This window comes from Lethenteron reissneri, chromosome 59 (assembly GCF_015708825.2).
Source record: "Lethenteron reissneri isolate LAM-NWPU_2019-01 chromosome 59, ASM1570882v1, whole genome shotgun sequence".
Taxonomy (NCBI): Eukaryota; Metazoa; Chordata; class Hyperoartia; order Petromyzontiformes; family Petromyzontidae; genus Lethenteron; species Lethenteron reissneri.
In genome coordinates, this window is record NC_083837.1 from 7358241 (window position 1) to 7376583 (window position 18343).

At 48.2% G+C, this 18343-nt stretch overlaps 1 protein-coding gene across 2 annotated transcripts; it reads left to right on the forward strand.

Annotated features, from left to right (window-relative positions):
- The first annotated feature begins 2342 nt into the window (after positions 1–2342).
- LOC133357793 (uncharacterized) lies at positions 2343–17186 on the forward strand. Of its 2 annotated transcripts, none has more exons than XM_061575916.1 (7): positions 2343–2436; positions 5617–5668; positions 8590–8722; positions 10440–10988; positions 13622–13932; positions 15286–16400; positions 17018–17186. In XM_061575916.1, the coding sequence occupies exons 2-7, from the start codon at positions 5654–5656 to the stop codon at positions 17100–17102; spliced, it is 2208 nt and encodes a 735-aa protein (XP_061431900.1). In that variant the 5' UTR covers positions 2343–2436; positions 5617–5653; the 3' UTR covers positions 17103–17186. The 2 variants fall into 2 exon arrangements, with proteins under 2 accessions (XP_061431900.1, XP_061431901.1); XM_061575917.1 differs by having other exon boundaries at positions 8593–8722.
- Positions 17187–18343: the final 1157 nt, after the last annotated feature.

Genomic DNA, 18343 nt, shown 5'->3' on the forward strand with positions numbered 1-18343 from the left:
TGAAGCCACCACTCGGAACGTGCACGCGAGGTAAAGGAGCAGCCCTGCAATTGCTTGCTCACGCCACTTGCTGCCAGAAGGGCCTCCACTAGGGGCAGCGCTAGAGAGGGTATTTTGCCTCCAGTTCTACATTGGCCAGAAGTATTGGAAGAGGTCTTAGTACCCACACTTTACCTCACTAAACACGACCTTACCGCTATCAATTAAACTAAAAACTAGACATTTTTATTTTTCCAGGTAAGACCCACTGAGCTATAGAGTTATTTTCAGAAGCAACCTGTCTTTCGCAAATGATAACTCAACAAAGTGGCTTATCATGTGGGAATGTATAGCCGCCAAATAATCGAAATGCATGTTTCTAAATGTGGAGGGGAAAACCGGAGGACGAAGAGAACACGCAGACTCCAAATATACTGTGAGCGTCAGGCGTCGGCTCGAACCCACGTCCTCCTGTATACCAGGCGAGGTAGTTAACATCTCCGAGCACTCCCAATTAACCATACGGAAACAGCTGGTGCTGCATTCAGATGCCATGTACAGTCAATACTAATTGTTTGTGTAGCTCTGAGTTTTCCCAGGCAGTCTCCCATTTCTGTTTAGTTTATGATAGGACATTTTTGCCAGTATCAAAGTATGAAAAATAAGAATAAGTTTTACCATTTCTGGCAATAAAACAGGTGCTAAGATGTTCAAAGACATATCAGAGCATTTACCTTCGCATGCTCACCACAAGTACGTGAGGCTAATGCAGACTTGATTCCTTGCAAAAGGTTGCTATTTGGTTTTTGAACATCTTAATACCCGTTTTATTTCCCGAAAAGGTAAAAACTATTTTAATTTTTCATATTGTGTTTAGTTTGTGGTCGCCCCCCCCCCCCCGCACCTCCGACAGCACGGTTGGCTATGCAAATATGTGAAAGAAGTTCAACATATGTGCATACGTAACCAATGCGAAACCCTTATTAGCTTGGTGCATTCAATGTCATCTAGTCATAAGTACGATCGACGCTACAGGAGAATCACTGCCTTCGAAATGAAAACATTGCAGTGAGTACCTTGCATTTATTATTAAAGAACAGGAAGTCCTGGCTAGAAGCGACGTTTCCAGTCGACTCAATGCTTCAATAAAACTGAAATAATTCAGGCATGCAAGCAGGATGAATGGAGGGACACCGCGGTGGTGAGATGTTATCTCACTCGCCTGGTATGCAAGGAGATTGTGGGTTCAATCCCCACTCCGACACCTGGATATTTGGAGTTTGCGTGTCTCTCTCCCCGTGGTCACGTGGATTTTTCTCTGGGTCCTCCGGTTTCTCCCTTCACATTTAGAATCAACATGCATTTCACAGTAGTTGGCTGCTATAGATTGAAAACTAACTTCTTTAGAACTGATCTTTGTGTTTAGTTTGTTGTCATTCCCCCGCACCTCTGATTAGCACGGTTGGCTACGGACGGTGCGAAAGAAGTGTAATACACATACATGCATACTTCGTTTAATTACCATTTGTGGCCAGGTCGCTTCTGAAAAAGAGCTGTATATAGCTCAGTGGGCTTTACCTGATGAAGAAGATATACAGTCTCGAGGTTCAGTTTTTCTTACGAGGGTGCAGGGGGAATAAGTCGACCTGAGTGGACGTCAGACGCCACAGCGTCGGCCACACAAGCGGGGAGAACGCCGCGGCGAGCTGCCGGTGAAGGAAGCTGCCAGGTCCCAAGGGTGCCCGCACAAGGCCAAGGGACACGAAGAGGCAGATAATGCGACGGGGTGCCATAGCTTTGCGCGATTCGGCAACTCAAGAAATTAATGGGCGGCGACCACACTACTGCTATTAGCTCCTTTCACGCTGCAGGGCAGGGCGGTCCAGCATCCGATCGCTCGCGGGCTGTTTGACCAGCTGCCTCAATATAACCGGGACTTAGTGGGTCCCTTTCGAAGCAATATTTGAAGTACATAAATCTGGCCCAAAAGGCGATGACCGTGAACTGAATCCTCCGCACCTGCCCCCTTTGTCCGTGAACAGCGATGACGGCGGCGGGGGGCGCGATGTGGAACGCGGCGACTGCCGCCGCTGGGACTCGCCGGCTCCGCTCGTCCTGCGGAGTAAACAAAAGCCGCCGGGCTCTTTGCCAACAGCGCCGTGAACCTGACACTCGGGCAGCGAGAGAGAGAGCACACACACACATAACATTTCTCTAACGCGTCCGCATTAATTAACGCGCGCTTGTATGATGACGACGATGATGATGAATTGGCAGTCGCTCGTGTGTTAGAGTGTGTGCCCAGAGCCGTGCGAGTGTCAACACAAACGCGAAGGCCGCCTATATATATAACAACACGCCCGCGCCACGCCACCCAAGCTTTGCTGCTGCCACCGGTCAGGACCTTCGACGGCGGCGTCGTTAAAGGCAACGGCCGCAGTTGAGCGGAGTGCGCCGGTGAGTAGATGCAGAGCCGATAACGGCGCGCCGTGGACTTAAATCTGCCAAAAGGTGGCCGGTGCGATCTCCCGGGCGAGGCGGGTGAACGAACCTACGAACTAAACTGTTGGGACCTTTATTTGCCAATATCAAAGTAAAAAAATATATTCCTTGCAAAAGGTATATATTTGGTGTTTGAACATCTTAACACGTGTTTTATTGCCAGAAAGGGTAAAACCTATTTTTTTACTAAATATATTTGTTTTATTTACCAAATAAGGCCCACTGAGCTGTATAGCTCTTTTTTCAAAAGCCAAGTAGCCACAAATGATAGCCCAACAAAGTGACTTATCACGTGGAAATGTATAGCAGCCCAATACTCTAAACGCACGTTAATTCTAAATGTAAGGGGGAAACCCCAAAAGACCTGAATAAAATCCACCCGACCACGGGGAGTGAGACACGCAAACTCCAAATATGCAGCAGGCGTCAGGGTTGGGATCGAACCAACGACCTTCTGTATACCAGGCGAAGCAGTTAACATCTCGCCACAGCGGTACCAAAATATAATGGGTTCACCACAATTGATTGGCAAGTCGGGTGTGGTAGGGTAAAGTGTGGGTACCCCCAGCCCACCTCCTTCAAGATGTATAGCCACCATGGAAGAGTAGGCCAAATACCTTTTGGATGGGGCTCTTTCGAGGTACTTCAAGTCGAGGGCCTTCCACCAATAGTGCTGTGAAGCACGCAATTGCAGGTCTGCGACTTTATTTTTTTTAATGTAATTCGATGGTTGCGTGGCCAAGCTATGGATCAGCGAGCTCCTCCATTTCGTCAATTTGCACGGAGCTGGGAATTTGACGTCTGCGCCGAAGCACTACGGGAAGTCGCAGGGTGATGCTTCTCAGATGATCGCTGAAGAGAAACGCTTCCGACGTTACTCGACGCACATACAGTATATTCGTAGCCACGCCAGATGGCACACCTTATATTGTTCTGCAAAGATTGTTCATCGCATGTCAACCGTTTTTTTCTTTTAATTGGCGGAGCTGGACTTTAGCCAAAGTATGTGGAAACCTTTCTATTCTAAATTATAGTTTTTGATGCAGTCATTGGTTACCCAAGGCCGAGTCCATCAATGGTGTAGCAAAGAACATGTGGACTAATAAAAATTCTGGAAGGGCTTGGAACATTTCGTGGTGGCGAAATGTTAACTACCTCACCTAGTATACAGGAGGTCATGGGTTCAATCCCGTACCTGACGCCTGCTGTATATTTGGAGTTGGCGTGTTTCTCTCACTGTGGCCGCGTGGATTTTTCTCCGGGTCCTGCAGTTTTTCCTCTACTTTTAGAATCGACGTGCGTTTAGAGTATTTGGCTGCTGTACATTTTCACGTGATAAGCCACTTCGTTGAGTTATCATTTGTGGCCAGGTCGCTTCTAAAAAAGATCTATACAGCTCAGTAGGCCTCGCCGGGTAAAATAAAAAAAAATAGTTTCAGTTTATAATCCATACAGATGTAGTCAAGGCTACACTTGAAACCATAAACATTGGGAAAATGAAATGTTAAATTTTAGATATCCAAAAATGTTGAGGCTACTTTTATTTTAGTACCTTGTCTGTAAGCACAGGTTTACAAACGCTTGTGCCTGGATGTTTTGACGGGTGATTAATCCCAAAAGCGAGGTCGTAGTTTGTAAAATAGAATCTTCCAATGTATTTTGCGTGGAGTGTGACACCAAAGCCAATGCAGAGCGGGCGGAGGTTAAACGCGGAGGCCACCACCCCAACGAGCGTCCCCCCACGCTCCCAGCGAGCGTTCGGGCGGCACTCACCTTAGTCGGCGGTGCGGAGCCAGTGGTGTGAATTCGACATTCCTATGACGGGACCGGTTTGGCCATAGGTGATTCCGAACAGAGTGGTACCGACTTGATCATAACCCTTAGAAATGCCAATTGAGGGGCCGAATCAACGCCGCGACCACCTCTTAAATTTATCTTATTTGAATGGCTCGCGTGCAGAGCGCGTTGTCTTTGCAGTGAACGCGCGCCTAATGATGCCGGGCGGTAGTGGCTATGCCATTGTGGAGGCGAGGGTTGGTGGATCGCGCAGGTTTTGCGAAACCTCCCATGGACATCGAGGAGCCCGTAGCCTGGCTCGCCAGGAGAAGGCGGCACGGCAGACGTGGACTCCACCTGTTTATTTGTTAAGGATCGAGTGTTGCCCCCTCGCCCAGACACGCATTAATTGGCCGCTAACACCTTAATATATAGAGGACTGCAGATCTTGGAGGGGATGAAATTTGGTGCCATCTCAACGCCTGGCTGCAGCCTTCCCGCTCGCCTGTGGTTCCTCCTCGCGTCTGTCTCAGTAATCGTCTCTCATAGAGAGTGAGCGAATGAATATAACGTGCAAATTACGAGTCGATAGTACGTCATTCCGCTTCGTATTATTGCACGTGTTATCCTTCTCTTCAGCACCTCCGATAAGCACTGTTGGCTAGTACGGCGGGGGAAAAGCTCAACGCACATTGTTCTATGCAGCCGCTGTGACGCACGCTGGCAAGAGTCGTTGTGAATTATAATGTACAGGTTACACGTAAGTGGGAAGTTAGGCCAAAACAAAGATCGATTGAAATCAATCTTGAGAGAGGAGATATCTGGTTTTATTCCGTTGATGCACAGATAGCAAGGAGGGGGAGGGGTGTCGTGCGGGTGGGGGCTTCCCAGGCTTTAGGAGCTGCACTGCAGAGGAAGAAACCCCTTACGAGGCATCTGATAGGAGGCTGAGATCGGGGAAACACAGTCACAACTGTTATCTCTTCGGAACAAAAATCCCAGGCCTTTACAAATATTATTTGCAGGTAATTATAATTTAAAGTAAAGACTTGGAAGGGTGGTGTAGCGGTTCTCACGCTCCATTTTCAAATCAGGCGCCTCAGTTCAATTCCCGGCCATGGTTAACATCAGTGGCGAGTGATAACTGAGTCCTCTACTCACCAATCTGCAATAATCAGCACGGTGAAGTATGGTCAAACAACCCTCCATGACCAAAGTGGCATGGAAAAGCCCTCATCCATCAGTTGATTGTCGTAGGACTAAAACATTTTTAGTAAGTTTTAATCGCAAAATAAATTTTAAAAAGCTGTACGTGTAAAATTACAAATGATGATGCTGTTGCTTGACTTTATCAAACAGGGGAGTTGAAGGACAACGGGAAAGTGACACCTCTGAGATGTCGCACGCCACGGTAAGACGTTCACGAAGTCATCACGGGCCACGCCACTGCCACCGCCACAGCTTCCCATTCTTCCATTCCTTCCACCAAATCACGGAGTCGTTGAGTGCTCTCCCTTTGCAGTAACAACGCCGTCTGGCTATATGTGCATACGCTGTGCATGATGAACTTCTTTCGCACCGTACGTGGCCAGCTGTGATAATCGGAGGTCTGGCTTGTAGATCTCTCTATCGATCACGGACCTCTGGATGCCAGTACATGGCCTGCCTCGGTCACCTGCCATCCTTCCTCCTGTAAACGCCTCGTCCCAACCACCACCACCACCTCCTCCTCATTGCATACGAATCAGCGGCTTGGCAAAGTCTACATGCGTCACGGTGGCTAGCAGATGTTTACTATCTCCCTCGCCTGGTATGGAGGAGGTCGTGGGTTCGATCCCGATCCCGATCCTGACGATGCCTGCTGTGTTTTGGAGTCTGTGTATCTCTGTCATCATTATCATCACGGTGGCTAGGAGATGTTAACTACCTCTCCTGGTATGTAGGAGGTCGTGGGTTGGAACCCGTATATTTGGAGTTTGAATGTCTCTTTCCCCGTGGTCGTGTAGATTTTTGTCTGGGTCCTCCGGGTTTTCCCTCCACATTTAGAATCAACATGCATTTATAGTATTTTGCTGCTGTAAATTTACACGTGAAAATCCGCTTAATTGGACTATCATTTGTGGGCAGGTCGCTTTAAAAAAATACCTATACAGCTCAGTGAGCCTTACCTGGTAAAAATGTAAATAGTTTAGTTTTTTCCAGGAACCTCCTTTTGATTTGTTCTTTTCATTCTCTTAATTTCATCAAACCTTTCCATCACAGAGTCCAGCATTTGATTAGACAAATTCTGCTCGATAATATCGGGTCTGGAAAGCCAATCAATTGGATGAACTTTATAGATTTCTATTCACACGTGGAAACAGAACAGGGATTCTGTTTGCGTTCACTTTCGGCCATTGTTTGTGAGTGCAATTCACCAACTAGAGACTCATATGTCCCATTAAATGCTGTGGGTAATACCCAGCATTCCCCACCCAATTATGGCTGACATTGGTAAACAAAAGATACTTTTAAAACGTTCGTCCCATGGTCAATCAAACCAACATTTGCAATCTCACATCTTGAATAAACCAACTGTATATTTTACAATGTTGTATTTGGTGGAACGCCTGGTTTGTATGTGTGTGTATGTATTGTGAGCTTCTTTCGCACCGTAATATTGGAAGGAAGAGCGCTTGAGACGGCCGCAGAAGCGCATCCGAAAGTGCGCGATGCGGTGACCGTCTTTGTTCGACGATTATACAAAATCCGTTACTGCGAGGATGACCGGGGTTCACGTGATGGGTTCTGCTCCTTGATGAGATCAGCAAAGCATTGTGGTTTATTTTTGGCAAGTGCTTTGTGTGCAATGAGTGCGTCCTCATGATATATAAATTCGGCTAAATTATGTATTCGTTTGGCAACTGCCCCTGGACTGGTCGTCGCATTGCGCCAGCAACCCTCTTCACTCCCCGTGGCTTGCCACCACGGTCACACGGGAACTCCGGGGACCTGAGTTTAATTCCCGGCCGTGGTCAACGTCAGCGGTGAGCCACACGTGAACCTGTCCCGAGGCCCGACCTCGCCAACACTGACCAGTGTTGCAAAGTTAGATCAGGGCTACCGCTGAACGTGACGCGCGGTGAATTGACTAAGAGCTCCGAATTATCATCAATTTGTTCTGCCACCGCAAGCCGGAACTCTCACGGCGACCACTTCGAATCACAAATTAGGCGAATGTTTATGGGTTTTGTTTTAAAACGCATGTCGTGGGGGAAGATTAATGATTCGAGATTCAGTCCGAAGGAAGCCGGTATAAAAGGTCACCGCGTGGCTCATGCGGACAAATTAGATTCTCAGCGATGTTGCCGTGAGTGGCTCAGTTGATTACGTTACGCAATCTGATCATGAGCGTGCCCTGGCCACGCCTGAAATAAGCAAAAAGCACGTTTGCCTGCAATGTGATTTGGTCAACTCGGCCGGCCCTACATAAGTGTACGCCTTAGGCATTAAAACCAGATTTAGCACAAAGATATTTGCATGACATATAAATATAAACTCGCAGACACCGTAAAATATTTTTTGGGGGAAATGTAATTTTTCAACAGATTTGTCATCTGGGCATTTAAATTTTAAGCCAGTGCTTCTTAACCTTTACTGCAGCCTTGCACCGCTTTGGTTCTCAATCGTAAACCAATACAGTATATAAAATGTTAATAAATACATAGGTTCGAAGAAACTAAATAGTTGTTACTTACGTGCCCGTGCTTAATTTGTGTTTTCGATTATTTAACTTCTAAAACAATCTGGCCATGTCTCGCACCCCAGAAAGGGCATCTCGCACCCCAAGGGGTGCGTGCACCCCAAGTTAAAAAGAACCACTGCTCAAAGCTATCATCCCCAGACAATGCTGCCATGGTGTAATGGGGCCGTTGATCAAATTGGAGCACGTTACTTAAATCCACCCGCCTTCCAAACTGTGGTGAGCCTACCTGTCCAACAGGTAGTCCTCCATCGCCACAGGTCGCGTGGTGTAACCTCTCCCACGTGTGTGTGTGTGTATTTGCGGTTCATTCCCTGGACCCACTCTCTCTGGTCCTCGGTTAAAAAAAAAACATCTGGCAGTTTACCAGCATTGGTTCAACCAAAGTCTGCCCTCTGCTTGATGAGACACAAAACGTTGAAGCCGGTCCGAACTTTGCTTTCATTTGAAACAATTTTTTTTAATTGCGCACTCCCAGAGGGTCGTGTGGCTTGATGGGATGCGTAAAACAAATGTTGTATTGTTTCCATGGAGGGATGGGAAGAAGGCGTATTGTCTGCTTATTTTGTTTCGCAAACCCCTTTCGCCAGCAGGCCGTGAAATACGCGCTGCTTCAGGGCCTCCTGCTGACTTCAGCATCACTGGCAGTGTCTCTGGCGCAGCCCGATCGACTGATAGCAGCTGCTCAGTCTGGCATTGCACGGGGGCGTTCCTCCGGTTCTGGTGAGTATCAACGAGCCCGCATACGACGCCCTTTGCCCAGAGACTGGGGCAGGGAGTTGTACGATAAATAGCGGGGAAGCTTAACTTCACGTCGGGCGATTGTCAAGGACGTGTGTTCGGATGCCCCCTTTGTAATTGTCCATGGGTGTAGAATAACATGGATACATTTGACACGTGGTCTGCAGCAGTTATCGTGACGTTATTATACTTTCTCGGCCGGGAAACATGCATTTGGAGCATTTGGCTGCTGTAAATTTCCACGTGAAAAATTATATCACGTGTGTGGCCAGGTTGCTTCTGAAAAAGAGCTGTATAGCTCAGTTGGCGTCACCTGATTTCACAGGAGTTGGGGTCACAATGCTGCGGTGTGTGATCCCAATTAAGTAATTTGCAGACATTTATTTCAGCATCGGGATGTTTGGGAGGAAACCCGTGCCGAACACGGGAGCAACTTACAAACGCCATACAGTGCCCGAGTCGGGAATCGAACCCAGGGACCTCATTGATGTGAGCCATAGGTGTGTCACGCTGCCATGGTGTGTTTACCTTACCTGTGATTGGCTCCTACCTCAGCCCAAAACCAGGTTTGTGTTACTGCGACGATTATCTTTGTATGGACCGCCAACGTCTTTTAAACACAAGACTAAGACGCCCCGTAGAGCCTAACATACTTTTGGGGCAAGTGCTGTTAGCGAGTGGCACCTATAAAGGCCGCGACCTATGAAGGCCAGCACCACACCCGGCCGCCTTTGTTTCCTTTGTGGCGATGTTTACACACCACACCAGGTACTCATTTGAGACTGAGTCAACCTACGGGACGCCCAGGAATGGTTTAGATAATCGTCACTGGTGATGGCCATGAGCTGGAATCGAATTCGGTTCGCCGGGTTCGCAGTACATCGCGCTAACTGAAGCACTACCACTCCCGACAACAAAGATCCCCCGTATAGCCTGAGCAGACTGTTGGTGCAAGTGCTGTTAGCGAGGAGCACCTAAGAAGGCCGGCACTGTGGCACACGAGGGGGGGGGGGGTGTGGCCAACACCACGCCCAGTTTCCGTTATCTCCCCATTGGCGATGTTTACAGACCGCACCAGATACTCATTTGAGGCTGAGTCGACATAGGTGACGCCCGGGACCGGTTTAGATAATCGTCACTGGTGTTGGCCGTGTGCTGGAATCGCAACTCGAGTCGTCGGGTTCGTAGCACAGCGTGCCAACCGCTGCACTATCACTCCCCACACGCAACAAAGACTATGATCCCCCGTATAGCCTGAACACACTCGCACACTCACAACTATAGATGTGTATTGAAACAAGTATGCCCGCGCACTCACAAGCAATACACATATACAATGTATTTGACTCACCATATATTCACCAGTCACCCGACCCTGACCAATTACTCACCAGACAGAATCACCACTGAACAAAGGCTCACCGTTCAACTGACCCCACTCACCCGATCCTCACCAGACAATCACCATTGAATTTACATGACTCACCGTGCATTCACCGCTCATATAAACTTCACCACTCACGTGATGCCTCAGAGACATTCATCACTCGGCAGGCACTCCACAGCTAACCAGACACTGACCAGACAAACTCACCACTCACTAGACTCTCACATTCTCCACGTATGGTGAGTTTATCACATGTGGTGCACACGGGAGAGACCACGATGTTGATTTTGATCATCCATTTCTCAATTTTAGGTTGTTTACTGCTGGCAAGTGACATTGGAAAAGATGGCTCAGAAAAGAACCCCACGAAGTCCTCTTCTCCATTGCCCCTCAGTCAACATCTACCGCAAGGCCACGAGAAACGCTCAACAGAGTCCATCGGCCAAGGTTTCCTTGGTGGCCAGAAGCAGACTTCATCAGAAGCCATCCGACAAGAATCACCGGGAAATGGCAAAGCGCCACTTCTGGGGTTAGAGAGCAACGATCCACTGAATGTATCGGCCGACAAACCCAAAAATGTACCCACTGCCTATCAGCCACGGTTAGTGGGCCGTTTGGGCCGCGATGAGGAGCAACGGTCACCTGGGGCCAGGTGCCGGAATTGTCGAGGCGGCAGAAGACCTGGCTCGAGACGCGTGAGAAGGAAGAGCGGCAATGCTGTTGGGAATGGGAATGGGCAAGGGAATGTGGGTAACAATGGACAGATCCATTCAAGTCCGAATTCAACAACCAATTCAAGTCCGAATTCAACAACCAAAGACCAGTGGTGGAGCACAGCGGGCGAAGGTTGGACCCTGTCAGGTGAGTAACATTACCAAAGTATCGACGCAGGTTGAAAGCGCGGCCGCGTTCTCTCAGTCTGCTCATGCGTAGGTTTCTCTGTCTGCCTGTAACGCCTCAGGATGATGACCCAATAAACATGACACTGTGGTACGAAGTTGCGTTGCTCTTCGGGAGTTACCCGAGTGGAGGGCGGCCACATTGATCAAAGGTTTGCTCATACAATTGCACATTTAAAAAAAAACAGTAATTAAAAGAGACTCGTACAAACATACCAAAAATATTTTGCCATGACCACTACCGATCTCTTCCGTACATCTAATACTTGTGAGGACAGACACATGATGATAAGTCTAGGTTTCGGCCCACGTAGTCAGTGTACTCGCGTGCATTTTGCACGCCGGCTAAAACAGTCATGGCGCCACATTTTTTCCTCGATCAGAACATAGCGATGTAGATGAGACCCACATTGAGAGTCATGATCTCCATTGCTGGGGGGAGAGACGTGGGAAAATGTTATTATTCCACGAATCGAAGTAATTAATTATTTCCAACATTCGCAAGGGAGTGATTAGAAATGTGAGGATCTCGATTTTGCAATTGAAAACGAGCGCTTTAATACCCTGGACAACTGTGAGCACCTGACATGTCACCTCAACCATTCTAGTTGCCCTGCTGGAGGCAGCTGTCCCGATGCAGCAAGCACCGGCCTTGCGCATGCACATTAACTTGCAAGTAAGGGCGATGTTACAAAGTATTTTTTTCCCAATTAAGTGATTTTGATTATTCAAAGCCAGGTTCTCAGCGGTGCTAGCTCAGCACTCTGACATCTGAACGCCATAACTACCTCAATTTAATGGTTTGTTAACCCTTTGGCATTTGGATGACGTACGTGTACATCATCAGTTTTCCTTTCTATTCGAAAGAAAAACTTTATCGATTCGTCTTCTGACTTGAAAACGAACCAAGGCTCCTACAAGGCCATGAGGGACTCTCGATTAGACTTTCCATTTTCTGTGCTAATGATGGGGAGGACGGCTGCGGATAATTAAAAATCGCAGATCATCCAAAAACATAACCATTTTCTGCGGATCTCTATGCCAAAAATCACTATAGGTATAAATTATATTTAAGTTAAGAAAATGTTGTTTGCTAATGAACAAAACAAACATTTGTAGTATAAAATGTATTGATCTTGTTGTGTTACAAAAGTCCATACAAAAACACATTTACTTAAAGAGGTTTGAAAAATCCTGATTTAAAGTAAAACAAACACGACGCTTCTGTTTCTTTGCCATCGTACAGTTTCGTAAATTAAAACCCACAATATAAATGATCGGATAACTGGGGAAAGACAACTTAACACAAAAAGCAGTGTCCCCACCGCTACTGAAAGTCACAGTGTCTATAAACGTCATCTTCAATCGCAACAGAGTGCTTTGAAGCAGACTTCACGAACTCACCAACCAACTCCATAGACTAGACAGACCATTCGTCTCTATACAGAAACTGCCTCATTGCAGAGTTGACTGAACACTACGCGGCTGCGATGCTAGGCCGAGGCAAGGCTCAAAGACAAACGTCGGGCCCCCAAGTCGCTGAAGGCCGGCCCCCAGATTCATATGGTGAAAAAAATCTATCAGATCCTAATTATAATCATTTCCAACTGATCATTCTAAGAAGATTATAAAAAATAACTTCGATTGTAATTAATTTGTTAAAACACGCTTACTTTTTCACACAACTGGTCGTAAGTTTATGTAGCACGCCCAGCACAGGTAAAGTGTGTTGTGGTCATGTGACGTACCAAATTAATTGTTGTTTTGTTCGTTTGGTACATCGCGTCGTCGTTCGTGCAAAATTGCATCTGTCGCAGTCGCCGAGGAACCGCAGACACGTGGGAGGGCAGCAGCCAAGTAGTGAGGAGCCGGCACTACCAACAGTTGCCCAAAGCTCTACGGTCCCCTACATATTAAGGCATTATCGGCCAATAAATGAGTGTTTGCACGTGGGCAGGATACCGGAGCGCCCAGAGAAAACCCGCCGCGCGAAGGGGCAATGCTCTATCCCTGTACAGATGGAACAAAGGGAGATTAGTCCACATTTTTGGTGCACAGCTTTTATCCTCGCAAAGCCAGGGCCTGGCATCTCCCTGCCGCCCACGGGAAGGGAGTTTTGCAACTTATCTGTGTGATGCACCAACCCTCGCTGCTGCCTCCACGGCACTGGCACACAGGGCAGCCATGTGCAGCAGAAGCAGTGTAGCCGCCGCCGCCGCCCGGCAATGACCCTGCGGCCGTTACCACTACCCTGCCGATTATAACGCCATCCACACCTCCGATTACCACGGTTGTCTATGTATGGGGCGAAAAAAGTTCTATATACACACATAGACGGCGTGGTTACTGCAAGAGGAGAGCACTCAACAACTCCGTGATTTGGTGGAAGTAACGGAGAGATGGGAAGCTGTGACGTTGTCAGTGGCATTGCCCGTGGTGACTTCGTGAACATCTTACCTGGTGTGCGATATGTTGATCATAACACCATCCACACCTCTGATGAGCACAGTTGGCTATGTACAGTGCGAAAAAGGTTCAACGTACGCGCGTCCAGCCCTAACAACGCGACCGTCTACTCCATTTCATCTTTTTCAGATTGCTTGATTCCCGTTGGACTCCAGTCGGGGTTTATTCCAGATTCAGCCTTCACGGCCACCTCAGAAAATTCGGCAGCAGGGCTCGGGGCGCCTTCGGCGAGGCTGAACAACGCTGCGGGGAGCTGGAGTCCCCGGCGCGACCGGACCGGCGAGTACCTCCAGGTCGACCTTGGCGTGTCGTTTCCCATCAGCGGCTTGGTCCTGCAGGGTGCGCCCGGTAACAACACGTGGGTCACGGAGTTCCAGGTGGTTGTCCTGAGGGCAGATGGAAAACAATGGAAGCCTCTTGACGCCAAAGGTGAAAATCAGGTAATGGGCAGATGGTGCTGCTTACCGATGAGAGAGGCGAGAATGAACGGCGTTGTCAGAATATGCCTGCAATATTTTGTTTCGCGTAATCGTTATGCCGATTGTGCGATTGGTGTCGTGGCACGAGACTAAGAATCCATTTCAGAATCAGATTTTTTTAGGCTCGAGGAATCCGATGAGCTATGAGGCTCTTCTTCACCTCGCATGGCAGTGCAACAACCCTTTGTGTTCCAGAACGGCCCATGGGATGTGGATACCGCAGAGCTACCGCTGAGATAACGTCACTTGACCTCTGGTTTGCACAGCACAGGGCGATCAATCCATCAAACTATATTTTACGTGCTAATATCGCATCAGTGCACATTCCAGCAGAACATGAATGGTACAGGAGCGGCACTTTCCCTCCAACCCATGCTGATATATCATTCTCAAGATCTAGATTTTAAATTTATATTTAAAGCTTTCGTGACTGCAGGGATTCATCTTCTTGGTTCTTTCGGTAAACTCACGTAGAAGGGAAATAATAAAATAATAAAACATAATAAAATACAATTCTCACGACGTTTCGGCCACAACGCAAGCAGCCGTCCTCAGGTGAAAACCAGGTCTGTCGAGGCGACAGCGTCTGAATGAAACAGCACACGTGCTTGGAGCATATATATAAGCTGGGTTAGAAGGGGGGGGGGGGAAAGGAGCGCCTTGACAAAAGAATATGCATAAATGCCTCTTGATATGCATATTCTTTTGTCAAGGCGCTCCTGTTCCCCCCTTCCAACCCAGCTTATATATATGCTCCAAGCACGTGTGCTGTTTCATTCAGACGCTGTCGCCTCGACAGACCTGGTTTTCACCTGAGGACGGCTGCTTGCGTTGTGGCCGAAACGTCGTGAGAATTGTTTTATTATGTTTTATTTTTATTATTTTATTACTTCCCTTCTACGTGACTTTACCGAAAGAACCAAGAAGACTCAAAAGAGCTGTACCGTGTGGCAGAGGTCGCAATTGGGTACCCGTACCCTACCCGATACCCGGCTACCCGTACCCGGCCAGGTACGGGTACCCGTTTGCGACCCTGGTGCAGCCGGGTACGGGTAAGGAATCAAAACCCGTTTGCGACCTCTGCCGTGTGGTCATGTTATTTTTCATTATTTATCATTTAGACCACCAACTAAGAGAGAGGATACCTTGCCGCATGGTTATTTATCGTTTTATTCCAGCCTGCACGCATCTCACCGTCGTGATGGAGGTTCCTCATTGTTGACACAGCGTGTTGGATTGCAATGACAAGCGGAGACTGACGAAGCATTTTCCTAACCGTGATATCATTGTCCCCACTGCCTCCCACGCCTGTAGGTTTTTGCCGGGAATGTTGACGGAACGACGGAGCGGAGTCTGCTCTTCAACACGACCGTGCCGGCGTCCGGCATACGAGTCATGCCAGTGGCGTGGCACGGTCGGATTTCCCTGCGGCTGGAACTTCTCGCGTGCTTAAAGGCGCTGAAAACACCCGAGATAGATTATGATCCGACGAGCGTGAATGGTAAGGTCAAAATTACAGTTGCCAACTTGCCGGGTGGTCCCGTCTGTTTCCGATGGGACATGGGAAATGGAGAAAACCTGATCCTAGGGCCCATGTTTTGCAAGGACGGTTGCCCGTCGTGTCAATACGAAACACTGGACTACAAGTCCGGCTCTTTCCAGTTCACCTACAAGCAAATGCGGATGTTCACAGCCACGGTGAACGCGACCAACGTAATATCCAGTGCCAGCCAGAGCATGAACGTGACCGTGAACAGATTCGGCTGCAAGCTCGGCGCAGTGACCATTCAGGACGACGCAAAGGCTGCGGAGGCGCCCAAGGTCGTGCGCATCACGGACGGCCTCAGCCTGCCAGTGGACGTGCAAAGGAGTTGTGTGGTGTCGGGCATGCGCATGAGTCTCAAGTGGACGGCGAAGCAGATCAATGATACCCGGTCCTACTCTGGGAATTCCAACACGCTCACCATCGTGTTCGCGCCCAACCAGCTCCCTCTGGGCTCTTACCGGCTGACGGTCACCGCCACCATTTCCCTCGCCGGTATCCAGAGCGTGAGCGAGCCCATTTTCCTCAGGTTCGAGGAGCCTCTGCTGGATGTCCAGCTGTCTGGAGGTCACTACAGGTTGGTGGGCGAGGGGAGAGACGTCCTGGTGGAGGCGGTGTCAAGTTCAGGAGATGCCGCAGCCGTGAGCGGCGTCGCCTATGACTGGTCCTGCAAGACGAACGCCACGCTCGAATTCGCCGTGGCCAACGCCTCGGCCTGCGTCGGGGCGCAGGCCGTTGGGCGCAGAGTCTTTCGGCTGCCGGGTGCCTCCATCGTGGCGAGCTCCGTATTCTACGTGCGTCTCGTGGCGTCATCGGGCAGCAGAGTGGTGACGTCTGAGCAGACGATCAATGTGACCAAAGGGACGCCTCTGGAGATCAGCATCAGGTGACCAGGCGGGGGGGAACGCGCACTCACGCACTCGGCACAGCGAGTGCCGCGACGCGACGATCATCCAACGACAAATCAATCGATGTCTGAAGAAGGATACTTTGCCTGAAACGTCGGCCGACTATATCTGTTTAACCCCTTGGCAACCACGAATGGATGTGGTTGTGGTTGAGGGTGTTTAGATTTGTGCTCAATGCGATGTGAGTTTATATATGAGTTTATTAAGTGAGTTGATTTTACATTGAAATACAAAGGCGGCAGAATTCTTCCACTGCGCTGTTGATGTTCAGCGCGCTGGACTTGCAATCCAGAGGGCGCCGGTTCGATTCCATCTCCTGGCGCTGCAATTGAAATGACGTTGCAAGGTTCTTTAATCTCCCACCACCTGTCCAACCCAGCAGTTCGGTAGGGTCGAGTGTGGGTGTCGCTAAATGAGTCCGTGATAGATGCGCTTTGAACTTCTTTCACGCCATACGCGGCCAACCGTGCTCATCGGACACACCAAGTCCCCGAGATGCTGTCAATTGCTGACTTTGAAGAAGAATCACAGCAGCTCTCTAACTACCGTGCGATTGTCCTCATTGCTGTGTTTCTGTGTGTGTGTGCGCGCATAGATGTTTGGAAAACTGCAACGAGAAGATTGATCCAACGTCGACGTTCTACGCGGTGGCCCAGTGCTCCAAGCTGCGCCAGAGGTGAAGACATCTCCTACTCGTGGTCACTGAGGCAGTTCAACACGGACACCGCGGCGTACGACATTGACCGGGGCTCCCTTGTTCGACAAAGTGGTAGGAGACTTTATCCTTCGGGTGTTTATATTTTCCCCTACGACATTACTGTGTATCATGTTATTATTATAATTTTACTTCTCCAATACATCTATGGGACTGTTTTGCCAGTCTCAAAATTTATTTTTAAAATAAGAATAGGTTTTACCCTTTCTGGCAATAAAACAGGCGGTGTTAAGATGGTGTTAACAAAAATCAAATAGATACCTTTTGCAAGGCATCAAGTGTATTAACCACACATACTTGTGGCAAAACATGTAAACAAACATGGTCTTTCGGTAAAGTCATGTAGATTTTAAAAAATCACGACGTTTCGGGCGCAACACAAACGTCCATCATTTTGGGCGCAACACGTCGTGATTTATTTTATTTTATACCTATGTGACTTTACCGAAAGAACAAAAGAGCATGGATTCCTGCAGTCACGAAAGCTTCAAATCAAGATTAAACATGGTCTTGTAATAATGTATTGGCATTGTCTTTGAAAGTTATAGGCTTACACCAGAGACAGCAGCCTTCTTTATGGCCTAGTCTCATCAGTGTCAGACCAGAGAACGCTAAAAGGCGAACAGTACAAAGCCAATTCAAGTATCAGAACACTTAAAGCTTGGGTCGATCTTCTATTTGTTTTCATAATTTCTCCAATACAGTAAAGCCTTAATATTTGCGTGGGATAAGTTACTGGAGGACAACGCGAATATGAAATCCTCGAATATTAACACTTACAGCTTATGAGGATAATAGGGATTGGGGTCATAAATATAGATTATGTTTAAACGTAAAAATATTAATTATATATCAATGAATACATATATTGTATGTATGTTGAACTTCTGTCGCACCGTACGTAGCCAACCATGCTAATCAAAGGTGCGGGGGGAAGGACAACAAACTAAATACAAAAATCAGTTCTAAAGAAATGTATTTTCAATCTAGATGATTTAAAAGTGCAGAGTTCCTTGTGGCTTCCTCATATCAGAAGGAAGAGCATTCCAGACGGCACGCGATGGCTTTGCCAAAAGTCTCTGCTGCTGCGAGGATAACCACCGGAATTCGCGTGACAAAGAAATGTATGGGATAGGAACGGAGAAGCAGCGGGTGCAGGAGAGATGAGAGGGAGGAAGATGCTAAATCAGAGCATTGACGCACGGA

Excerpts from the sequence above, each read along its gene's own strand:
- LOC133357793 (XM_061575916.1), top strand. Across the intron at positions 8,723-10,439 it reads GGGGCGTTCCTCCGGTTCTG|GTTGTTTACTGCTGGCAAGT; the intron begins GTGAGTATCAAC and ends TCTCAATTTTAG. Across the intron at positions 13,933-15,285 it reads ACGCCAAAGGTGAAAATCAG|GTTTTTGCCGGGAATGTTGA; the intron begins GTAATGGGCAGA and ends CCACGCCTGTAG.